The sequence below is a fragment of the Daldinia vernicosa genome, assembly GCF_022497035.1.
Source record: "Daldinia vernicosa strain CBS 139.73 unplaced genomic scaffold F5Y00scaffold_55, whole genome shotgun sequence".
In the NCBI taxonomy this organism is placed as follows: Eukaryota; Fungi; Ascomycota; class Sordariomycetes; order Xylariales; family Hypoxylaceae; genus Daldinia; species Daldinia vernicosa.
The window spans coordinates 26,506-50,311 of NW_025953971.1; the positions used below are offsets into that span (position 1 = coordinate 26,506).

At 47.3% G+C, this 23,806-nt stretch overlaps 7 protein-coding genes across 7 annotated transcripts; 5 read left to right on the forward strand and 2 right to left on the reverse strand.

The window, feature by feature from the left end:
• Nucleotides 1–1,422: 1,422 nt before the first annotated feature.
• Nucleotides 1,423–4,700, forward strand: F5Y00DRAFT_246065 (uncharacterized protein). The gene is made up of 2 exons (XM_048009080.1): nucleotides 1,423–2,391; nucleotides 2,467–4,700. The coding sequence occupies exons 1-2, from the start codon at nucleotides 2,051–2,053 to the stop codon at nucleotides 4,259–4,261; spliced, it is 2,136 nt and encodes a 711-aa protein (XP_047861440.1). The 5' UTR covers nucleotides 1,423–2,050; the 3' UTR covers nucleotides 4,262–4,700.
• Nucleotides 4,701–4,937: 237 nt separating this feature from the next.
• On the forward strand, nucleotides 4,938–6,700 carry F5Y00DRAFT_246066 (Zn-dependent exopeptidase). Its single transcript, XM_048009081.1, has 2 exons — nucleotides 4,938–5,405; nucleotides 5,471–6,700. Exons 1-2 carry the CDS (start codon nucleotides 5,208–5,210, stop codon nucleotides 6,482–6,484), a joined length of 1,212 nt encoding a protein of 403 aa, XP_047861441.1. The 5' UTR covers nucleotides 4,938–5,207; the 3' UTR covers nucleotides 6,485–6,700.
• A 469-nt stretch (nucleotides 6,701–7,169) lies between these two features.
• F5Y00DRAFT_265462 (uncharacterized protein) lies at nucleotides 7,170–9,541 on the forward strand (the record flags this gene model as incomplete). The annotated part of the gene is made up of 4 exons (XM_048011789.1): nucleotides 7,170–7,460; nucleotides 7,511–7,617; nucleotides 7,671–8,952; nucleotides 9,065–9,541. 4 exons carry the CDS (start codon nucleotides 7,170–7,172, stop codon nucleotides 9,539–9,541), a joined length of 2,157 nt encoding a protein of 718 aa, XP_047861442.1.
• A 4,598-nt stretch (nucleotides 9,542–14,139) lies between these two features.
• F5Y00DRAFT_265465 (alpha/beta-hydrolase) lies at nucleotides 14,140–16,577 on the reverse strand (the record flags this gene model as incomplete). Its single annotated transcript, XM_048011790.1, has 5 exons — nucleotides 14,140–14,625; nucleotides 14,693–14,856; nucleotides 14,916–15,006; nucleotides 15,076–15,978; nucleotides 16,074–16,577. 5 exons carry the CDS (start codon nucleotides 16,575–16,577, stop codon nucleotides 14,140–14,142), a joined length of 2,148 nt encoding a protein of 715 aa, XP_047861443.1.
• Nucleotides 16,578–17,828: 1,251 nt separating this feature from the next.
• Nucleotides 17,829–18,795, forward strand: F5Y00DRAFT_265466 (uncharacterized protein; the record flags this gene model as incomplete). Its single annotated transcript, XM_048011791.1, has 2 exons — nucleotides 17,829–17,989; nucleotides 18,093–18,795. 2 exons carry the CDS (start codon nucleotides 17,829–17,831, stop codon nucleotides 18,793–18,795), a joined length of 864 nt encoding a protein of 287 aa, XP_047861444.1.
• Nucleotides 18,796–18,945: 150 nt separating this feature from the next.
• On the reverse strand, nucleotides 18,946–21,379 carry F5Y00DRAFT_166488 (Vps36-domain-containing protein). The gene is made up of 3 exons (XM_048004792.1): nucleotides 21,132–21,379; nucleotides 20,871–21,006; nucleotides 18,946–20,809 (listed from the first exon to the last, which is right to left on the reverse strand). The coding sequence occupies exons 1-3, from the start codon at nucleotides 21,230–21,232 to the stop codon at nucleotides 19,097–19,099; spliced, it is 1,950 nt and encodes a 649-aa protein (XP_047861445.1). The 5' UTR covers nucleotides 21,233–21,379; the 3' UTR covers nucleotides 18,946–19,096.
• Nucleotides 21,380–21,836: 457 nt separating this feature from the next.
• On the forward strand, nucleotides 21,837–23,615 carry F5Y00DRAFT_166516 (SAC3/GANP/Nin1/mts3/eIF-3 p25 family-domain-containing protein). The gene is made up of 3 exons (XM_048004793.1): nucleotides 21,837–22,000; nucleotides 22,071–23,319; nucleotides 23,372–23,615. Exons 1-3 carry the CDS (start codon nucleotides 21,922–21,924, stop codon nucleotides 23,583–23,585), a joined length of 1,542 nt encoding a protein of 513 aa, XP_047861446.1. The 5' UTR covers nucleotides 21,837–21,921; the 3' UTR covers nucleotides 23,586–23,615.
• The last annotated feature ends 191 nt before the right edge of the window (nucleotides 23,616–23,806 follow it).

Below are 23,806 nucleotides of genomic sequence, written 5' to 3' on the forward strand. Positions count from 1 at the left end.
TCTTAATGAATCGCGTTAAACTTTATGTACTCTACCGAATATCAGGTTTTTGCTGTTGTATGCCAGTTAAGGGGATAATGTAAAGATATACGATATTTGTGCGATTATTCTTTACGTTTTAATAATGGAAGTCGATAACATCCGAGGTATCATTGATGCGTGTTTGCCCTCGTTACACAACATTTGCTGGGACCCTACGCCGGAAAACTGCCTGATAATGCCGACTTACTATGTACATATGTAACTACAGATGTACATTCACGCACGCGACGCGCCGACGTTGGGACGTCCAATTTCGTGGTTCAGTGCGCCGCGAACTTACATCCAGCGGGCATGGACCCGGCATAGGCGGGCAAATTCCCGCTGGGAGCTTGACCGAAGGCCCGTGACAACCATGGGCGAACGTTGAGACTAACTAGGGTCCAGGGAGACGATTTGGTTTAAGGGATGGCCTAGACTCGAGCAGATTTTGGTGTTATTTTTACATTCAATGCATACCCCCAAGACAGTTAGCTAAACAGTTAGCTATATAGTACTACTTGTAGATAGTTTCTATCTAGGTAGTTATATAGATACCTAATTGAAGTTGTGGTAGTTAATTTGTATGAAGAACCTGAGAAACTTCTTCGCTACGATAGAGGTACTTATTATATGTTACAACTTATATGTATAGATGCGGTGAGCTACCATATTGCTATGTAGATCAGGGGCTGCTAGCACATGTTCATCCATATTCATGGGTGTATCCCTTATGTGGTATGTAGGTATGGTTGTATGCATCTCGGCTGGTAGAGAATCTTACTGGGGAGTTCCAATCTCAAGCGGCAATTTCTAGCGTAGGATTCTAACCGATGCAAATTTCGATTGGAACAGGCTGAGAAGCCACCCCTGTTCCATCCTTTAAAAGAAATATGCAAGTATCGTAAAGCTCTCTATTCATGACTTGCATGCGATTATCATCATGATAGGTCAGAAAGGCGTCAAAAAAGCTAGTGCACCTCTACTAACAATTATCCTGGTATTAGGTGCGTCACCTTTTTTGACGTCCTTTTGTAGGTATCGTTGTTGGTCATTAGGAAGTGCTTATAAAGTTCCGCGCCACCGCTAGTCTAAGACATTATAGCTACCTATCTAGCTATCTATCATAGAATATCTGGTTTGAAGACAATGTTTCTTCAGCCCTAATGGCCCCTTTTCACGATATAAGTGTGGGGGTGGCTTCTTTTAGCTGCAGAGCCTCATCGGGAAAGGCGCTGTAAGACGGCACCTACATGAGGTAATAACTATAAATTCATCCAAATGTTTAAAGCTTAATAATACAGATAGTAATCTGGAAAGCTGTTATGTATAAAGCAGATAGCCTATAAATAATGGTTAAGGTGGGTGGGATGCGAAAGGAGATGAGATAAATAGGAAAAGTCATGTGCAACCTCGCAGACAGTTACTGGGTGGGCATGTGGTTGGCTATTTGAACCAATCATGTCTTGGAATATACTCTACTCCCATGTTATGTTATAGGAAATCTAGATGCCCCCAACTACACTACGGAATAGTGTACCCGCCGGGGGTATTACACTAGTGTAGAAGACGGATGAGTTAATCTAGTTTCCTAGAATGGACCTTCCCATGTCGGTGCTAGTGGGGTGCAATCATTTGCGAAGATCATTTGCAAAGACGGTTTGTTCCTTCCCACCAAAGCAGAGAAGTTTGTTGCTAGGTCGTTCCTTACCCACTTACTTGTACAACTGCCACACCAAAAAGGGGAGAATTCCGTCATTCTTCTTAGTGGAGTCCAGTTTTTAATCCAGGCATTTCATATCACCTCCACTCTCTCAAGTTTGTCTTGGCCTTTCTAGGGCTGCCTTCCTTTTCCTCTCCTTTTCCTTCTGTTGGCGTTTCCTACGATACATAATCCTTATTTTTCTTTAGTCTATCGTGGGACTATACGTAATGCTGAAAGAACAACAAGGCGTGCGATTTACTTGTGGGCTCAACGCGAAGGATAACGTGCGCGACACAATCGTTTTCGGTCTCATTTTTCACGATTAGGATGGGCGCGATAAAAAATACCCTTTCCTTAATTCCCTCTTTTCGGTTATCTGGGTCCAAAACAGTCTACGACGTGCTACCTTCGCACGATTCAAGTCATGCTAGTTCGCCCTTAGACGGATCACCCATCATGTCGGATACTAGGCGCAAAGGGTTCTCAGCACCCCGTCGGCGACTAGGTGGTTTACTTCGCACGTCACCAAAGAAGTTGTTCTTTTTTACAATCGGTATTTTCTTCACATTCGTTCTACTTGCCGGGGGAAGTTTTCGAGCCAGGCGCTATTATGTCGAGAAGACTACGACAGAAGAGAGAATCCCCTATCACTGGGAGAAATATCCCAGGTAAGAAAGTCATGCAATCTATGTCTCGAAAATATCTCAAAGGAGATAATAATGGTTTTAACGCATACTTTCCAGGTTAAGTGGTTTTTACAATGGCGTGCGAACACTTGTGAACTACACGGACTGGATTCCGGAACAGCAAGTCACAGAAAAAACTAAACCTCTAATTCACAAGACCATTCCTATGGACCCGGTTGTTGTTAACCCGTATCCCGACTTCAGCTCCAGCGAGTATCTCAAAGACCACCAGCCTGTGCAAAGATGTTATGTGGATGACAATGAAAAGTTCCCGGCGCCTGAGATCTTTGCGTATCCTGGCATACCTGCTGGAATGCCTGCCCCGTTCTGGGGATCGTACGAGAGTATCGGCGTTGCGCCAGATAGGTGCTGGGAACGATTTGGTCGTTTTGGTCCTTACGGTTATAGCTACAATCCCGCCGAGGGGGGGTTGGGACTTTCAAATAATTCGGCGCACGCAGGTGCTGAGAAGATCCAGGAGATGTTCACCAAGGTTGACTATCGCAATGTGAATTGGGGCAAAGCGCAGAAAAAGTGCTTTGAGAAAAACCAGAAACGATTTGATCCCGAAGCAGCACGTAGCGACGGCTCCACTGAAAACAAGAAAGTTGTTAAGCGTTCTGCATATGTACTACGAACCTGGACTGGATACCAGTATACCGATATCCAACTCTTATCTCTACGAGCTATGATTAACGAGTTGTCCCTAAAATCCGGCGGCGAATATGACGTGCATCTCCTCGTTCATGTCAAAGACAACTCGATACCCATCTGGGCGTCTAATGAGGTTTATAATCAGACAATAAGGGATAATGTACCTGAGGAATTCTGGGGCATTACAACATTGTGGTCGGAGCAGCAGATGCGAACATACTACCCCGGCCCGTTCCCTGAAGAAGATAACGTCGAGAATCATTCCAAGTCCGATATCCACGGTGTTTATCGAAGTGCTCACTTTGCCTTGCAGTGGTTTTCGCAGCAGCACCAGGAATACGATTTCTTTTGGAACTGGGAAATGGATCTAAGATATACCGGTCACTACTACGAGTTCCACAATGGTATTTCGAAGTGGGCAGCGGAGCAGCCTCGAAAACTACTTTGGGAGAGAAGTTCTCGATTCTGGATACCTGGCATACACGGTTCATGGTCCAAGTTTTCTGAGCTAGTAGAACGAGAGACGTCAGAGAGGAAAGAGAAGCCAGTTTGGGGTCCGGTAACATTTCCCACTTCCGAACATGGTATGCTCCCATCTCCTAAGGAGAACACCCCACCGACGAAGATCGAAGATGATGATTATCAATGGGGCGTAGGTGAGGATGCGGACCTAATTGTCTTTGACCCATTATTTGATCCGGCAAAGACAAACTGGGTCTTCCGCAAGGACGTGTCGGGTTATAACACGTCCCTTGAGATACCGCCTCGCCGAGTAGCAATCATTACAGTTGCGCGACTTTCGAGAGGGTTATTAAATAAGATGCATGAGGAAACGTTCCGTTTGCACCACACTATGTTCCCAGAGATGTGGCCTCCTACGGTTGCTCTTCACCATGGATACAAAGCTGTTTACGCTCCGCACCCTGTTTACTTTGACAGACAATGGCCGCTGGATGTCATGGACAAAACTTTTAACTATCCTCCAACACCGGAAGATAGCCCGTTTGGTTGGGGCGAGCACAACATGCAAGGTGGTAGTTTCTACTACAATGCTGGCTTCAGCGGTGCATTGTGGCGACGATGGTTTGGAGCCAAGGAGAATGGTGAGGGCGGAAAGAAGATGGAGGAATCCCGATCGGATCGTATGTGTCTAAGAGGAACGCTCTACCATCCGATAAAATCTGAGAGCATCGAATGAGCACGTTTGTAGTTCCGGTTATCTAATTTTTGTGTATTGGCGTTCAGGAAAAGCCGAGTATAGGGCTTCTGATTTCACGAGAGCATTGAGGCATTTTCAAGGGGGTGGTTTGTTTTCATCCATGGCATCATACAGCATCCGAGACTCCGGTCCTCTCTCCGCATATGGTTTATGAGGTTCTAATACCCGTTGATTTGTGGACGAACCCCCGTCTCTATTTTGTTACCTTATTCATGAGAACAGGTTCAAGCAGGCACCAGGATCGTCAAGATTGAATGCCGTGCAGTGCAGAGTGGGGGGGGGGCATATGAAGCTTGTACGAGAAAGCAAGTTGACAAGCCAACTAAGGGGCTGTCCACTCCTAATTGTATAATAGTAGCTCTTGCGACCAATGTTTAATACCCAAGACAACAATGCTGCAATGTTGCAATAGTTCTCATTCTGAGCTCTTCAATCCTGTTTTAGTGATGTATTTCAACACAGATTAGGAACAACGGCTATATCATTTGCAATGAACACTATGAAATTATAGCCATTATTATGGACTTTGCCTTAGGTAATCCTTATGCTCGATTATGTAACCAAGTTCATGATCACATGCACCCCTTGCATTGTACATGCATGTACGGATCCGTACATGCATGAGCTTTTGGCGCGTGCAAGAATTTAGAGATAGGGCTACGTCATTTTCAGTACTGATAAGGGATATGGTCCGTGCCTCAGGGACACGGGGATGCTACCCCAACTGCGTCAGCTTCCAGATTGGTCATCAGTCAGCTGTTGCTGTGCCAGCTCCAAAAGTAACCAGTCAAAGTCAACCTTCAAGTGACATACATTCCCCGAGCTGAAGGGGTTGGTCTATTTCATCTTCATATCATCACTTTTTATCGCTTCAACAACATTTCATCAACTCAGCAGGACTGTCGATAAGCACGGATCTGCAACCATGAAGGCGTCTCTTATTGGATTTCTCCTGCCTGCGGCAGCGAGTGCTCGTTTCATCGAGGCGAACGAGGCCGGCCGCTTTCTCCCTACCGTAGATGCACTTCTAGAAGAAGTGGAAGCTCCGGAGCGATATCTTATCGAGCTGTCTCCTGGAAAGACAGCATGGGTAACTGAGGATGAGAAATGGCAGCTTCGTCGTGTACGTTTATCTCTTCTAACTTACGGGTTCCGGTGTATTTGCAGCCACTAATAGGCCTACTATAGGAAGGATTACGGTTCATGGATATCACGGACAATATCGACCTCGCCGAGTTACGTGTTACCTCCCAAGAATCACCCGCGTTCCCCGAAAAAGTCCAGCTCCAATCCGAAATCCATCCACTACTGAAGGACTTATCCAAGGACTTGCTCCAAGAACACCTCGAGAAGTTTTCGAGCTTCCATACGCGATACTACAAATCAGATTATGGTCGCCAATCTTCTGAGTGGCTACTAAAAACAGTTCAAGACACAATTAAGGAGGCCGGTGCTGATAAGTACGGGGTTAATGCTAAGCACTTCGAGCACTCCTGGGGCCAGAACTCGATCATCGCAACGATTCCTGGCAAGTCGAACGCGACTATCGTCATCGGCGCCCACCAGGATTCGATCAACCTCTGGCTCCCCTCCGTGCTTCCAGCTCCTGGTGCTGATGATGATGGAAGTGGTACTGTTACGATTCTTGAGGCTTTCCGCGTTCTTCTATCTTCGAAAGAAGTAATTGAAGGAAATGCCCCGAACACGATCGAGTTCCACTGGTACAGTGCTGAGGAAGGCGGTCTCCTTGGAAGCCAGGCCGTCTTCGCGGACTACGCTAAGAAGAGCCGCGACGTCAAGGCTATGCTGCAGCAAGACATGACTGGCTACGTCCAGGGAACGCTTGACGCAGGGAGGCCGGAGAGTGTTGGTGTTATCACCGACTTTGTCGATCCCGGCTTGACAGCTTTCATCAAGAAGGTTATTGAGGAGTACTGCGAGGTTCCCTGGGTTGAGACTAAGTGTGGATACGCTTGCTCGGATCACGCGTCTGCTTCCAAGGCCGGTTACCCTTCTGCTTTTGTTATCGAGTCGACCTTCCCCGAGTCCAACCAGCACATTCACAACACCGATGACGTGATTAAGTATCTCTCTTTCGACCACATGCTCCAGCACGCGAGGATGACTCTCGCGCTTGTCTACGAGTTGGGTTTCACTGATTTTGAGAAGTTAAAGTCGGAGAACGAGATGGGAGAGTTGTAAGAGTGAGAGTCTCTTAACCACGATTCTATCAATGCATGAGATTGATCGTCGAATGCATACATGGGTTAATGGCGTTTGAACACAGTATATAGGTAAACAGTTTAGGAGGACCATAGCGAATATTTTTTTTCCTTGTATGAAAGGGTATTGGATTAGCACATGCAATTTGCCATACTATACTAGAATGAATAGAGGCCTAGGTTTAATCCCATGGTTGTTCCCGTACTATCTAGAGTTTAGTGTAGGATGTCAAGTGCATGTCGAGCCGATTATCCGGGCTGGATTGTTCGGAGCCGGAGCTTGCGTCATTCTTGTCGGTGAATTAGCCACTCATGTTCCGTTATTACCTGCAATTACCTGCAGCCCTTGACAGCTACATCACCTTAAATCTCACTTATCCTCAAGTCTTGGCATCATAGTTCGTATGGCCTTGTTTTAACCTCCGAGACGGCGAAACTAAGTCTAATACATGTCGTACATCTTTCAAGGCTGCATGTATACATGTATCTTAGATATCTCCGGCGGACAGAGGCGCAATTCTATACAGGATGCGGTTTTTCTTAAAATACTGCAATGGCCGCCTTGATCCAGAATACAGAGAATTTGGATGATCTTGTTTTACCATTATTTTGTCGTCTCTACGTGCCTTCAGAAACAATCCCGGCAGCAAGTCGCCAGATTCACCATGCCAACGAAGCAAGACACGAATGTGCCCACCGAGTCTCCCTTCAGGATTAGTGAGCACTTATATGAATTATGTCAGTCATCTGAGAGCGTCTCTTCAGCTCTTGCCCGAGATTTGACGTTGACTCCAAGCGAGGCATGGAAGAAGCTGTTTGGTTGCCATGATCATGACCATGGCTCGAAAGGGGACGTCCGCGACATTGGAAAAGGCTCCCTTAGTCCTAAGGAGCTAGAGAGAGCTCGAGCCTGTGGGAAATGGGGCACGCAACAACCCAGCGACTTGTTTCTCAGAGTTAGTTCCGGAGATTGTTATCATAGTAAATAATAAACTAATACAACTAGATCTATCACGATGCGCTATCTACGCTTGACGATAATTTGGAGTGCGGTATGGTAAGCCCTTCTCTGATGGGAAGCAGCGGTACTATGCCGTTAACCATCATTTCTGTGTAAGTCAATATGAGGTATACTTGTGCAGCCACATTCTAACATCCCATTAAAGCGTCCCTGATATCATGAGGCACATGGCCAACCTCATTGTCCGTGCCGAAAAGGAGGTATTCCTTGCAACCAATTTTTGGCAGAACGGCGTGGCCTCCAAGTACATCACAAATGCGATAAGAGAGCTCTCACGTCGCGCCGGGGAGCGGGGGGTGAGAATCGTCATGAAGATCATATATGACCGCGGGAATCCAAGGCAACTCCTCGAGCCGCATTACATGGTCCCTGAGAGCGAATACACCGGTAGTGCTGTCGGACTACCAGCTTCACATGAGATTCCTAATATCGATCTTCAAGTCATGAATTATCACCGTCCGCTGCTAGGCACGTTTCATGCTAAGTACATGATCGTAGACCGCGAGATCGCTGTTTTACAGAGCAACAATATTCAAGATAACGACAACGTAGAGATGATGGTGCAGGTAGAAGGCCCCATCGTTGATTCGTTGTACGATATGGCGCTCTTGAGTTGGCATAAGAAATTAGAGCCGCCGTTGCCGTATCTCAGCTCTCCCGCAGCTAAGAGCGGAAGTACTAGTTTTACCCCCAGCTACGCTAATATATTCAGTCCTGGAGGAGCTATTAAAGGCTATTCTGCGATTGTTGATACAGATAAACTGCCGGATGGGGATACCTATGGCCTAGGCGCTTTTGAGACCAAAGGAACGGGTGGGCGGACAGACCACGTTAATGGAACGGGGAGGTCGAGTATAGAGACATCAAACAGCTTAAGTTCTCTTAACGGCGTTGGTGACAGATCTAGTAGCCATCGAGGACATGAAGGTCTTGTCGTTCAAAGTCCCGAAGGAGAAAACCCCTTTGCATCGCAAGATCTACTTCCGGAGCAAACCGCAGACGCTCCTCACTACGACGGGGACCTTGCCGGGGAAATCCGCCGCATACAAGCGTCCGTAAGCCAAAACCCAGGCGAAACGCGGATGCAAGCCGTATCACGGCACCTCAACCACACAGTCAACGAAGGGTTCGAAGGAACCGCTCCCGAGTGCGATCCGCAGGACGAGATGACGCCGTACATACCTCACCCAATACACGAGCCCTTCCCAATAGCGCTCGTCTGCCGCGCTCCTTACGGCCAACCGAATCATTCCTCGGTCTCAAACCCGCAGAATGCGGCCTGGCTATCTGCGCTGAGAAATGCGCAGAAGAACGTGTTCATCCAGTCCCCGACGCTGAACGCAGAGCCGCTTATCCCGGCTATTGTGGAGGCTTGCGAGCGTGGCGTGGATGTTTATTGTTATATTTGCCTAGGGTACAACGACTCAGTAAGTCTTCTCCTATTCATATCTATCCCATAAACCCCCCTATTGAAAGTCTCTACTATGTAAAGAGTAAACTTAGAGTACATGTAAAATATTAACCCCCTTCTTATCCCAGGGCGAAATGCTCCCCATGCAGGGCGGCCACAACGAAGCCATCGCGCACCACCTCTACACCAGCCTCCTCTCCCCCAGCGCAAAGCAACATCTGCACTGGTACTGGTACACTGCCAAAGACCAGACTTCCCCCATCGTAGCAAGCAAAAAGCGACGGTCCTGCCACGTCAAACTTCTCATTGCGGATGAGCACATCGGCATCGTCGGGAACGGCAATCAGGATACGCAGAGCTGGTTTCACAGCCAGGAGGTTAATTTACTGATCGATAGCGGACTGATTTGTCGCAACTGGATTGCGGGACTGAGGAGGAATCAGAATACGCATTTGTATGGGCAAGTTAGTAGGGAGGATGGGATTTGGAGGGATGGGGATGGGAGGGAGGCGGAGGGGACGATGGGAGTGGATGCGGGGAGGTTGGCTTGGGCTAGGGGGGTTGTGGGTGCGGTTAAGAGGGTGCAGGGTACGGGGGGGTTTTAGGGGTGGTTGTTTTAGGAGAGGAGGAAAAGGGGGCGTTGGGTAGGTCGATAGGAGTATGGAGATGATGGTGTTTAATGACAATTTTACAATTGTAATATTATTGGAAGTATAAACGTGGACAGCAAATTTAGTATGTGTTGCCATATACCATGTAACCATATATGACAACTATCAGTCCTGTCATAACCAACGTGTATATGCGGGTACTACGTGCATTTTATGCAAACATAATTGCTGACATGGTTGCTCTTTACCTGCCTGTGACTAAACCTACTACTTCTGCAAGAACACACATGCTCCTACCTGTCTTTTATATCTGGGCCCTGGGTTACGTGTTAGAACATAGGAAGGTGCAGAGCAAATTATAGGAATAAGTGCTTTACTTTACTTACCTTTTGGGTAAGGTGGGTAGGCACTTGGCAATATTAGCCTGAGTCAAAGACAGGTAGACAACAAACCTGCTCACTTATAACAATTGCCCACCCTTTCTCCTTTCTCCCACACACTCCTATCAACATTATATATATCCATCGACCAACTATTAAAATACCATAACACAAACATAAATTCACCAATACTACCTATTCTTCATAACACTAAACAACAAATCGACCCCATTATTAACCCCTATCGTCTTGACAACATCAATACGCATCGTCTACACTAATAACCAGTAGTGCGAACCATCTACCAGGACAATTCATGGCAACTCATACTTGCTTCTCATACTTGCTTGTGTGCGCAAGTTGTTATATATATAACACAAACCATTCAAACAAACATTCTATCAAGCATGCTACAAAGAGACTCTATCCGGTCGTTGACAACCAGCATTTTACAACCCAACAGTCACTCCCAAGGTGCCTACTATCTTGGCGGTGACAACAACTAACAATTTTTCCAAGCCCGAAGTATAACTAATCAGAATAAACAACTACTACTTTACATCTTCACCCATGGGCACAATAACCTACCTGTTAAATCAGCCGAGGAGTGCAAGAGGCTGTCTCAAGTCGACCTAGAGCACCGCATCGTCTAAAGCCGTCTCGGCCGCCGACGAAAAACCTCATCAGGCGACTACTATCGTTCAAACAGCACGGTCAATACTGCGAGCCTGCCTATAATCCAAAGGCTAAGACCGGACTACATTCATGCATTGAGAGGCATTAGTCTGCGGGATCGTGGAGCAACATTTCCCACACTTCCCACCTCCAAATCTACTTCTCTCGGCCTACAATATGATCAAAAGAATCAACCTTGCCCTTGCGGATATTTACGAATTTGCGGCGGAAAATGTGGAATCTTGCCATTCTATGGAGCCAGAAGAATTCTTCGCCCGAGCTAAAGATTCTTTCGATTGGTCCACCGCCTTTAATGATAAGGCATTCTGGACTTTTACCTACAAGGCTTTCCACCGCCACGAGTACCTATCAGACCTGGAGTTTCAATTGCTTCTATTTCTCTAGACAGACACCCTATGTTATATGTCGAGTGGTGATCCTGTCAGGACATTGGGTGCCTAAGAGTTCGACGACCCTTACGACGCAAGACATTTGCAAGACATTAAACTAAAAGAACATGGGAAGACGGTTTCAAGACAGTCTACATCAACAGAAACAACAATCTACTTAAAGGGCATAACTTGAGGATATACGGTGCTGGCAAATGGGGATTCGGCACCTTGCCTACCCAGATTGAATACCTCCTAGAAATCACCGCGCTGATCTGGCTAGGAAGGACAGAACCTCGACATCTCCCAGAATTCTGGATAGCTTATTACAAAGCTAAGGTACAGAACAAAAACAAATTACCCCGACTAAACTATTTATCACGTTTATTTCTACGATGCAAGGGAAACTACCATCAATGTACTGGCATCTTACCTTAGCAGTGCTAGTTGGGTTACCCATCCAGGTTAGAGACATTTACGTCAGCACAGTTCATGGGAGTTCTCTTGAGGGAAAGACAAGAAACGCCCATTGTCATCTCTACGAGGTTTCAGCCGGGTAGAGATGAAGCTCCCAATGCAACAGTAATTTGGGGTTACAGCCTTCACAGCTTTCACAATTGGCTTCGAGCTTATATCGCAATCAGGAGATATCTTCTTCAGCGATCGTCTTTCCATCGTGCGTCCAACTTCTACGGGAAGGTTAGACCAAGCCTGCCGACTGCCATACCAGTGTCATTGGGCGCAGCGGTACCTGAGCCGGTTCTTGAGGAGAAGGAACATATTTCCTCGTGCAGCTTGATAGACCGCGAGGTTATTAAGCTGAAGAGAGCAAAGTCCAGAAGTGCCAGACATGCTTGGGAAAGCTACCAGACGCTGGACGCAGAGGAGAAAGAACGCTGGTCTCTTCTCAATGTTGAGTGGGCTGGTGGCATGTGTAATGTTTCCTTATTGGACATCGCTAAGATGTTCGCGCGCAAGGAGATGGAAAACCATCAATGTTGAATACTTCCTATTCCTATTCCTATTCTGCCTAATGATACTTCCACTTATGCAACATATCAAACAACGACAACAGACAACAGAATTCTATAAGAACATCGTAAAGCGTTTCTCAGAAGTGGCAAGTTGTGACAAATCCTTATTTGGATGATTCCTCGGTGATCATCGACACGGGACGGCTACCCTCGCCTCTGAATGAGTAGCGGAACTTCTCAGAGGATGCTTGCTTGTTCTTCTTCTTCTTAGCGGGATCGCTGTACAGGATGAAGCCGGTATCGGACAAGCTGTCACTGAGTGTAGGGCCTCTTGAGATATCAAGCTGCGGCGGTCCATCGATGTTGAGGACTCCAAGCTCGCGAGCTTCGGGCTGGGGGTCGGGGCTGGCTGCTGTGTAGCCGTAGTCAGTAATCAATCATGGTGCCTAGGTCTTGGATGAACTTACGCTTCTGCTCTTCCTGTACCTTGGTTCGAGAGAATATCTTGCGACACCAGGATTTCACGTGCTCGCGGAACGTCTGCCAGGGGGTGATCAATTCGGTTCTGTCCTAAGGAACCGATCCGATGCCCGTTGGGCGAATGGGGTCGAAAGAAGGAATCCGTCTGAAGAACATGTTGGATAGTTGTCGCAAGTGGTAGCGCAGAGAGTTTGATCAAGTAGATGAATAAGGGATTAGTCTTGTTGGTGTGACGGTAGCCAATGGGTCAAGCATGTAAGTGATTGGTGGTGCAAGACAACAAATTGAAGGAATTGTTGACGGAATTTAATTCGGAGGCCTCCGGGGGAGCTATGTTTATATATATTTTGTAAGACGGCGTGGTGATTCGGGGTGATTTGATACTGATGCCGCTGGGGAAGGAGCCGGTTAACCGATTCTCCAATGGCGGTTGCCTTACGGGAACTCTAATCATGTACCGTACTGCGGATGTATTTAATGCAGGTACGGGTCTCTTGTAACATTACACCAATGAGAATCTGTGATTAAAATATTTAAAAGAAAATATTAATTATTGATCCTGGTTCCTTCGCCGAATAAACAACATAACATTGATTCACACCTTAAGAGTAACCTAACCCAACCCAATACAAATTCGCTCCTTCTATCTTGGATTAGGTATGTACCGATATACCCCTGCTCTTCAACCCCGGATTTCGGGAGAGATACAGGGATCTACAGAGATCTGATGTGGGGATCCCAAGCTCTTGGGAAGCTGATTTGCCGATCCAGTGCTAACATATGAGGTAGGTACACAGGTAGCTATTCCCCCTATCCCGTGGGTTGTAGGTTAGGTAGGTATCTAGGTGCCCAAATAGACCATACCGCTCTTGCAACTTCCAGGTAGAGTTAAGTAGCCATAACACGTTAGATTCTGTTGAATATTTTTAGCTGGCGTGATTAAATTAACTAAAATATACTTCTCATTTGTCCTAAAGTCCTTTTAAAAGGTACCTAGGTAGCTAACTTTAAACTTGTGCCGGTACTTAGGTTCATTTATCAATGTCTTTACAAGACAAAGGTGGTTTAAATCGGTCAACCCCTCGGGCTACAAGTGTGATTCTGGTAGGATGTAGGTAGGTATTAAAATAATTCGAGTATTTTTGGGTTAGCGCATCTTATAATGCTTAAGGTTTGCTGGAATTGGCCCAATTAGTATCGGTTGATTGTATCAAGAATTACATAAGGCAGGTGCATTTTAGTTATGTACATACATGCTGGAGAGTTCTCTGGTATGACCTTTACAGGAAGGCTTAATGTCCACTAGGAGCGCCTAAGGTAGTGATGTACACGATTCCTCTGATTAATATTTTTACTAGGTGTCGTTTTTGCCGTTGGACAGGGAGACGCTCCTTACTATGTATACTGGCGCATTACGATCAGAGTTCAGCATAGAAGCCGTGGATCACCGCTTATCCAGACCTGTGGTTAGTCTCTTCGAGCCCTTTTCTAGTTTGGACCGTATTGTAGTTATATCTTCTTTTATAAGTTAGTGAGTTGTATCTATACTCGCGGTTTCATCTTCCAAGAGGGTATTATTACCTTTGATAGTCCAGGTGGAATCTGAGGTCCAAGTTCCATTCCTATGCTAAAGTAGACGTACTACATACACTTGCAGATGCGTAAAAGGGTATTGAGATAGGTAGGCTAACTGTTCAGTCGCTTGTCCAATGATCGCGCAGTCCCCAACCTGGACCGAGATAACAATCCCTAAGGGAGGGTGTTAACTCATGTTCGTCTCGTAACAGTTCCTCCCCGAGACCGGTGTATTTATTAATCCAGGCAAAAGCCTCCCGAAGGTATTTGAGGTTGTTCTGGGGCTTATATCCACCATGGCCTTCATTAAGGAATATAAGGAGTCTAGACGGTGTTCCCAGTAGCTGTAGCGTACGGAATGCAGCTAAGCCCCCGGTAACTGGGCACCGAAAATCATCGTTCCCGTGGACGACAAGCATGGGGGTCTTCCAATTAGGGAGGAGATCTGGACGTGCTGGGTTAAACCGCTCTAAACCTTCGGGGTTCTTCCATAGGATTTCCGAACCGCTGAAGCGATGTGTCTTGTCGAAGCTTAAGAACCTATCCCGTTCCATAAAGTAGGTTGGCAGATGGAAGATGCTGCCCCAGGAGACCATGGCCTTGAACTGATCAGAAAAGGCATATTAGTAGCTGGTATGACACATCTAATTAGAACTGCAGGAAATTACTCACACGTCGGCCAAGCGGGTGGCCCTGGGCCCAGTTGCACATGTATCCTCCATAGCTAGCGCCTATCATGACGGCTTTATCAATATCGATATTGGGGTTATGCTCGAGGTAATCCATGCATTTGACTAGATCGTCGTATGGACGACCACCCCAGTTATCTCGTATTGCTATCTTCTACGTGAGCTTTTGATATCGTAGGCAAGACGTCCTTAGGTTAGTGACATACCTTTTTTGAATTCCAGACCAAAGCCTGTGCTGCCAGTAATATTCGGAGCTACAACGATATAGCCTTGTTCAGCAAAAAGCGCGAGATTGGACTGTAAACGCATGTAAGTCGGGTGGCTTATAATAATATTAACAATACATAATATGAAAGGGTGACATACGCTAAGGCCCCAGGCGTCCGTCCAGGAACTCTCCGGTCCTCCGTGTACAAGAAGAGCCAAGGGGTATTTTCGGCTTTCGTCAAAGTAGCTAGGCTTTACCATCCATGCGTGGACTTGATAATCGCCAGCACCTTTGAAGTGTACCTCTGAAACTTGACTCGAGGAAATACCAAGTCGAGCCCCGTGGTCCGTACACGATGAAAGCACTCTAGGCTCGCTGCTTTCATCAGTATAGACGATACTGTAGAGCGAACTGTCTACTAGACTTGAGCTGGTTACGAGGATCTGTTCGTCGTCTGTGCCGAGAGGGTAGAATGCATGCACATTACCGCCGCGGCAAAGCAGCTTGGGTTTTGCATTTGGCTGTAGGTCGATCTTATAAAGATTTTGTCTCCCGCTGTCTTCGGCGCTGACATATAGGGCTTTGCCACTAGGAGCGAAATCAGCCGCCTTTGGGGTTAATGACCATTTCCCATCTGCTAACGTATCGAGCACCTTAACGGTTTTGCTTTCGCCGAGCCGGTAGAGATGGATGTTACCCCCTCTCAAGAACAAGACCTGAGATCCATCGGAGCTGAAATAGGGGTATTTGCTATACTCACGACTCTCATCCGGGCTTTCGTCCGGCATTTCTATTTTCCTAGGCCCGTGAGTGCTAGCCCTATTAAAAGAATCCAGTCGAAGGAGGTAGGTGTGCCAGACCCGTGATGGCAGATGTTTCACACCAAGATCCTCGGCTATGAATACGATTCCCCCGTGAGATAGATCGTATGCGGTTTTTGGCTCGAGGTCTGTGTTGACAAGAGCGTTATGCAGAGATCCAGCCAACTTCCATCCCTCCTCAGACTTCTTTAAAACCGAGTAGAAGATTGAATGCTTTCTATGATCTACGTAGTCGTCCATCTGATAATAATTATGTATCGTTAGTTACTCTTCGCCAATCCAACCATAACGGCGAGGATGTCATAGGGGTCATTGATAAGGGAATGGTCTCGTACCTCTCGCACTTCGTCAATGTCGTATACCCACCCGCTATGTGATCGCTGGGTATAATTTACCTCCTTACGCAGCTCATTATTTGCCCCTACGGGACCGCCCACCGCGAACGCGATATCGCCGTTTTTGAGACGCGCCACTCTGAGGGAGCATAGTCCCGCGAAGAAACGGGCGGTTTGCCTTTTCACTTCCGGCCTTTTGAGATCGTAGGTTGCGACCTGGGTCTGATTCTGAGCACCTTCGACTTTGCTCAGGGTTATTACCGTACCGGGCTCGTCTGCCAACCAAGTTGCTTCATATACAAGCTTATCCGCGATGAGAGTTTGTGATTCTCCGGTTGCGATGTCCATAGTTTTCCAGCATCCGGATACTTGATCGCCAATTTTGGCTCTGCGCTCGTAATAGAGAGCGTGCGTTCCATCGTGGTTAGGTATAGCTCCCCCGCGAATAGGTTCCTCAACCAGTATCTCGGGTGTAAGTAGCTTGCTGGTAGGTTGGGGATCCATATTGTCCGCCATTGATAGGTGAATATCAAGTGCCGGTATTGGTACGGGATCGATGGTAGGATGTATAGAAAGAAAAGAGGAAAATGGAAAATCCCGTTTCGTTTATATACAGATATATATATTAAGAGAATTGAAACACATCGTTTCGACCCTGAATGTATTATAGATACAGTCACGTAGTTTACGTTATACCCAGGATTGGACAAGCAAATCAAGCTCTTCCCAACTGGTTCCTTGACCAAAAATGACTTGGTATATGAATCACATCCATCAAACGTCGAACTACAGATGGGAGGATAAACAGATGAATACCTAATGGCTTAATTAGAACCCGACCCCTTTACTTGTAAATCCCTTACTTATAACAATACTGGCAACATACGCTACACGTGTCTCAAGAATCAAACCATGATGTTTTATATGGCATAGTTAAACAAGGTAAGTTACGTGTTCGAGTTTTCTAGATCAAATATAGTAATCAAATACAGATCGGAATAGCATCACAAAAGTGATTAGCCTTAAGTAACAATCACACAAAGGGTCTGATAATGTCACAGCAATTATTATATAAGTCCAAAAATAATAATTACTCACAGCCCAATCTCTTCGAGTTATGCTTGCATCTGTTGAAAATAGAAGCTACCTTCTATTGTCATGTTAGGTTTTGTACTATCTAGTAGAAAATTAGCTGGGGAGTACTTGCGGGTCAAGATAGGAGGTATGTACCTCCTATACCTACTACGCATTTACAGTACCGTACCAAAATGCCTCTCACTGTGGTCAAGATCTCCCCGGAAAAAGAAAGCTTAAACCAGGGTTTAATCCAATCAGCATCCCCTGATAACCTCCGAGCTCGGTACAAGCTTATAAAAATGACGATTGCCAGTGGATAGATAAGTAAACTAAGAAGCTGAGCTCCGTACACCGAGGGCACCTATCACTTCTCTTTTTTACATATTACTTTCATTATATAGAAAAGAAAGAGCGCTCGAGACTTGGTGTAACCTGCAGAACTAGAATTCCCTCATCTCTTATTTAGACTGACTCTCTCTCTCTCTCGCATTTAATTAGACCTGATGTATCAAGCAACGTAAATTCCTCCCGCTCCTTGCCCCTCGCCCCGAAGTCCCTCATCTTCGTGATTTGATTTCGAGTTGCGAGGGAGTACGCAAAGCATATCAGTGGCCGAGTATAGGTATATATATATATATAGAGAGAGAGAGAGAGTAAAGCAACCCCCCCAAAGCCGCAATGAAGAACGACGTCGGCGCTGAAAAGCCGCTGGTCAATCCCGCATCGCCAATCCCGCTTCCGCGCAAAGACGCCGTTGACATGCCCTCGTCCGGGCTACAACAGCGATGGAACACGAAGAATCTAGCCTTAAGACTAGGCGCTGACCTGACGAGCGCCGCGTGCGCTGCGTCGATGGTCGCGCCTCTCATATCCATTATTGACAGGAACGTTGCTAGTTTCCCGTCCGGCTCCCATATGCGCTGACCACGTTCCTCGCTCTAGATCCATAATGGAAAACGCATCCGGCCGGAACACCCTCGCCAACAGCCTCCGCGCCTCTTTCCGCATGCTCTTCCTCCGCCCGCATACCATGCTCTTCTCGAAGCCCGTCGCTTTGATATTCATGCTATACGGAGGCACGTACTGGACCGCGAACACGCTAGATACCGTAACTTCGACGGCGCTGAACAAGCCCGCCACGCACGTCACGACCGGGACGGCCAAGTTCGCCGCGTCGAGCGCTGCCAACGTCGGGCTCTGCGTTTACAAGGACCAGGTTTTCGTTAAGATGTTCGGACCTGGTGGGCCGCCGCGCCCCGTGCCTATGCCGAGCTACGTGCTGTTCACGCTGCGCGACTGTCTCACAATCTTCGCCTCCTTCAACGTGCCGCCGCTTCTCGGGCCTATACTAAACGAGCGCATGGGCACCGAACTACAGAAGAAAATCAGCGGAACCACCATCGCCCAATTCGCCGCTCCCGCCGCCGTCCAGCTATTCTCCACGCCCGTGCATCTACTCGGCCTCGACATGTACAACCGGCCAGGGACAGGGGGTCTCGTGTCCTGGCGCGACCGATGGCTGCAGGTCCGGAAGAACTGGGCGATAAGTGCTGCGGCGAGGATATGCAGGATCGTCCCTGCGTTTGGGCTAGGAGGGACGGTAAACACAAAGGTACGAAGAAATCTCATGGAGAAGCTTGCTTGAAACCAGTAGGTCGCTAGCTACTTAGCGGCTGTACTTTGTTGCGAGCAGTATGTTATGGTATGGTGTTACGGATTATAGGTTTTACGGCGGAAACATAAAAAACCGAATTATACTAGACGGCGGGCTCGAACAAGTACCCCTCAAGGCGGGTTTTTGGGATCGGCGGTTAATGGCGATATTATGTTTTGATGTATTAGAAGGATTCGATGGCGGTAATGATGGAACCTTATCAACGTGGAATATAATAGAATTTCACGCAAGACATGTTTTACTTGTAAATTCTATCTAGTTATCCTAGACTTTATAGAAGACCAGCCGCACTAAGGGCCTTCATGATTTGCTCTTCTGCCTCTTGAGTCTTTCGTGGCTTGTTGCGGTATTCTCCCGTATCGATGTAGTTCTCCCAGAACTTAAGCCCCTCGATGCCTTCCTCGCGGCAGAGAACGCCCCTCTCCTCGGCCATCTCGAGCTCCTCTTCGGCGACACCAATACTCCATCCGAATCGCTCGGCAGCGTCCTGCGCAGTAACGCCACGACCGAACTCCTGCCAATCCCAAGCGACATCTCTATCCGGTGGTATGTCATGCAAGTCCCGGAGCCACGCTAGCAGCGCCTTAATCGTGGTGTCGTCTGTACGGTCGCGGCTCTGGACTACCATCACGCCGCTCTTGAACGTACGTAGCCGGACTGGGAGTCTCAGTTTACCCCACAAACGGGCCGCCTTTTCAAAATCGTTAGGACTAACAAGTTCGACACCTCCGCGAGCGCGATTGAACATGGCCCATAAGTCGACCAGGCTAATAATGCCGCCGGCTTTCCTAAGTACTCCTCTAGCGTCGTCCGCCAAGAACTCGGCAAGGTTCCGAGATAATTCAGACAAGTAAAGCGACTCCGATCCTGAGCTACTTCCGCCACCCACGATGTCTTTGGTGGTCACGAGGCCTAGCTGGCTAGCCGACTCGGCAAGTAATGCGTTTGCTTCGGATGTCGCATTTTCAGCGCCACCGTTGACCTGCCGGGCAAATGATTCCGCAAGCGCTACGATTTCCTTGGCAGAAGCCATCAAGGCTTCAAGATCCTCAAATGCGCTCCCGATGACCAGCTCATTGTTCTTCCGCCTATCTAGTCCCATCTTCTCCAGCCCGGCGATACCGGCGGTTTTGTTTCGGCTAGCGCCGGGTCTTGATGTCGACGACGAGTCCGCGCGGGTGTCGGTAGAACCCCCGTTCGGAATAGGGGGCGCTTCTTGTAAGAGCCATTTACGCTGTGTCATAGAACTCTTAAGCCGCTCGTAGAAAATCTTCTCTCCCCCATTTCGGAAAGACAGCTTGACACTCTCCGGGTTCTCTAAGCCGGTAGCACTGGATAAATTAAGCGTAGGCCCCGGCGAGTCTGTCCTAGGTTGGCTGCTGTGCGCTACTGCCATAGGAACATCGTGGGAAATGAGGGGCGCGCCACATATCTCACAAGTCAAGAGAGAGGGGTGGTTCAAAAAGGTGCAGCGGGGACATTCAAAGCCATCCGATTTTGTCGAACTAGCTGTTGTGTCCCGTGACGAAAGATTTGCTTCTAGACCCCGAGATTGATCGTTGGCTAGACCCAGACTTTGCGATCGAGAAGGTAGTGTAAATGGCGGCTGTGGGGTGGAAACGGAAGAAGTCACTTGTCTACTGGTAACACTCGATATAGCAGCTTTAAGCATATGTGTTAATGCTGGTTTGATACCACAGGCTAAGCACGACGGTAACGGGGTATGAGCATTCGCGGTTGTCGGGTCGAAATTAGACGGAACCGGATTGGGAAAGCTACATATCGTACAAACCCATGTTACTGAACTGGCCTGTGGCGTACTGGTAGAGGGGGACCGAAATGCGGACTCGGATGTTGGTAGAGGTGATGGGCCACTACTACGGGAGACGGTCGATGTGGCTACGGCTGCTCTGGACTGGAGAGAACCTCGTTTGGCTGGCTTAGGGAAGAGGGTTACTTTCGGGGAAGATTTTAGAAATCCCGCCTATAAAGAAAGCTCTTAGCAAAAAAGATTCCCTTTCGTGAAGGTATAGCCTAACTCCTACATAGAACTCATATCTCTCTACATCTTTTAAGTCCAAAGCAACAGAGTACTTTCTGGGCTCTTGTTTGTCCACGTAGCATATTCGATGCGAGGTCAGATAGACTTGACCATTCTGTTGGTTCGGTAATTTGTATTTCCTATAAAGATGAAAAAGGGAAGTGGTGATTAGTTACTGAATAACCATAGACAAATAACCATAGACATTGGCGTCGCAATCGATATTAGATATTAGATACTAGATACTAGCAGACTCGTCACTCACCCCTCATAGAGCCCCACGTTGTCCTGGACAAAGAGGAGCACTTCGTCGGGAAGATAGGAAGGCCTGAGGGCAGTGGTAAGGTCGATTTGTTTTAAAAACATTCGTCATATCGGTTAACTTAAACGAGAGACTGAAATTTGGGAGGACAACAAGCCGGGAATAACCTGTCTATGGATTTGATAAGAAGATGTTGAACTGACGCAAGCTAAGATCACGGATAATAAGGAAGGTACATTGATACATGTATGTAGCTTCGATGTACGGAATTAGGTTAGGTACGAAGTACATTAGGTATGACATCTAAATGGAATGGTCCGTGCAGTATGGACCCATATATCGGCCTACATTCCGATGATACTCCGAAGATATTCCAACACTCATAGGCGCCAACACAGCAAATTGCTACTTCCTTAGGTGAGTTAGGTACTTCCGACTATGTACCTAGGTACCTAGGCACTCGGGCCACTGCACTTTATCTGACCGCCCAAATTAATAACCTGCCCGTTGCTTCCGCCCTTGTTTCCAACTCCTCCCTATTCACACACATTCACAACGCACATCTACATATCTATTCTTTGTTATCGCCGAACATATTACATTTCGCCTCGTTGCGTTTGTAAATGTTCTTGTCCATCTACTCATCGAGTTTATAACGCGATAAAACTAACTTGCCTCTCCATATTCTTCTCTTTGCAGAGTTCTTTTGGGGTTTGCTACTAACCTTTTTTGTTTCTGCCAAATTCTGCCAACGCCTTCTCGGTAATTTACGTACAGAACAATCTTGACTACAATGTCTTGGGCAGCACCACCCCCGCCCGGCGTCCAAGTAACGCCTTACGCCTATCCTACTACCTATCCTACTACTCTCAGTATGTGCTTTCCCCCTTATCTAATAATCCCTCCGAATAAGCCTGATGCTAATACTGGCTTCTTTGATAGACGCCGCATATACTGCCGTTCCAGTTCGTCAAGGCTTTGGTCAAGCATACCAAGCTCCATCTCAGTATAACTATTCCACTCCTGCTAATTCTCAATCAACAAACACCATGACTGCTTCATCGAATCAGCAACCTCAGCAGCAGAAGTTTGACTGGCCAGATTCAGTGCGCAGCTATGTGCAAAGGTCCTTCCAGTCATCAAATCTAGATCCCAGCGTAACCCGTGCCGAGATGGAAGCCAAGTTGAAGGATACTATCAGGTACACTCAGGATTGCGGAACTATGTACACTACGGATTGGGACAACATGCCTTTACCGCAAGCATTAATCAAGAATGAACGCCAACAAGCGTTGATGCAGTCTATGGCACCATCCATGGTGTCAGAGACAACTCCTACCTCTGTTATCGCTCCTATTAACCCAAAGAAGAGGAAGTCTACGGATCTCAGCGGACCCGAACAGACCAATACCGCTTCGGTACCGTGGCGTAGCACTAGAGCGCTTTCTCTCGAAGATCGAGTTACCAAACCGTCGATGGAAGGTCCGTTACCGGCCAAAAGTAAGTTCCAGAAGAATGCCGAGAAGCGACAGCGCCGCGGTGATGGTGGATACCAGTCTACCTACCGATCTCCTAGCCCGCCGCCCCCTACCGGACCTATCGTCGGACTCAACGAATCCTTGGAGAAGAGATATCTACGCTTAACTGCTGCACCGAAAGCAGCCGATGTCCGACCCGAACGTGTTTTGCATCAGACGCTAGACTTACTTAAGAAGAAGTGGCGGAAGGACGGCAACTATAACTACATTTGTGATCAGTTTAAATCGCTTCGCCAGGATCTGACAGTACAACGCATTAGAAATGACTTCACTGTTTCTGTTTATGAAATCCATGCCAGAATTGCCTTGGAGAAGGGGGATCTCGGTGAGTATAATCAGTGCCAGACTCAGCTACGTGCTCTTTATAAGTCGGGTCTGAAGGGCAATTCTATCGAGTTCAAGGCGTATCGTATTTTGTATTTCATCCATACCGCAAACCGGTCGGCGTTGAATGACGCCATCGCAGATCTAACTACAGCAGAGAAAGAAGAGCGACCGATCAAGCATGCTCTGGACGTACGTTCAGCCCTCGCTTTAGGCAACTACCATAGATTTTTCCAGCTATATCTTGACGTTCCCAACATGGGAGCATATCTCATGGATATGTTTGTCAAACGTGAACGACTTGCTGCACTCTCAAATATGTGCAAGGCGTGAGTATTATCCCTGCCTGCAGAGAAAGCTTGGATACTAACTTGGTGATAGATTTAAGCCAGATCTGAAGCTTCGTTACATCACTGAGGAGTTGGCCTTCGAGTCTGATGCTGAAGCTGCACAGTTCATCATCGACTGTAACGGCCAGGATCTGCTTCAAGAACGGCAAGACCATATTGCCTTCCTAACCGGAAAGGCTGGGATGTTATTCGAGACAGCCAGAACTGAGGCGTTCCGTAGAGTCGACCTCAAAGGCCAGATTTGATTTGTCTGCCAACTTCTCTTTATATCTTTTGTTTTTTTCTCCCTACGACGCAACGCTCTTCACATCTGGTCTGACTGCATCGCATCACTACACATTACACCCTCGTAGCCATTCCTTTTCACATTTCCGACCACCAGCATTCGTTGATTTGACGAGACATGTCGTTCGAGATAGGCGGCTCTGGATATCGAACTTGGTTTTCCCCCGAGTATGAATCTATG

Coding starts and splice junctions, on each gene's coding strand:
- F5Y00DRAFT_246065 (XM_048009080.1), top strand. CDS start 2,051: ATGGGCGCGATAAAAAATACCCTTTCCTTAATTCCCTCTTTTCGGTTA. Junction 2,392..2,466: donor CACTGGGAGAAATATCCCAG/GTAAGAAAGTCA, acceptor CATACTTTCCAG/GTTAAGTGGTTTTTACAATG.
- F5Y00DRAFT_246066 (XM_048009081.1), top strand. CDS start 5,208: ATGAAGGCGTCTCTTATTGGATTTCTCCTGCCTGCGGCAGCGAGTGCT. Junction 5,406..5,470: donor AGAAATGGCAGCTTCGTCGT/GTACGTTTATCT, acceptor GGCCTACTATAG/GAAGGATTACGGTTCATGGA.
- F5Y00DRAFT_166488 (XM_048004792.1), bottom strand. CDS start 21,232: ATGTTTTTAAAACAAATCGACCTTACCACTGCCCTCAGGCCTTCCTAT. Junction 21,007..21,131: donor AACGTGGGGCTCTATGAGGG/GTGAGTGACGAG, acceptor TCATCTTTATAG/GAAATACAAATTACCGAACC. Junction 20,810..20,870: donor TAGAGAGATATGAGTTCTAT/GTAGGAGTTAGG, acceptor CTTTCTTTATAG/GCGGGATTTCTAAAATCTTC.
- F5Y00DRAFT_166516 (XM_048004793.1), top strand. CDS start 21,922: ATGTCTTGGGCAGCACCACCCCCGCCCGGCGTCCAAGTAACGCCTTAC. Junction 22,001..22,070: donor TACCTATCCTACTACTCTCA/GTATGTGCTTTC, acceptor CTTCTTTGATAG/ACGCCGCATATACTGCCGTT. Junction 23,320..23,371: donor CTCTCAAATATGTGCAAGGC/GTGAGTATTATC, acceptor ACTTGGTGATAG/ATTTAAGCCAGATCTGAAGC.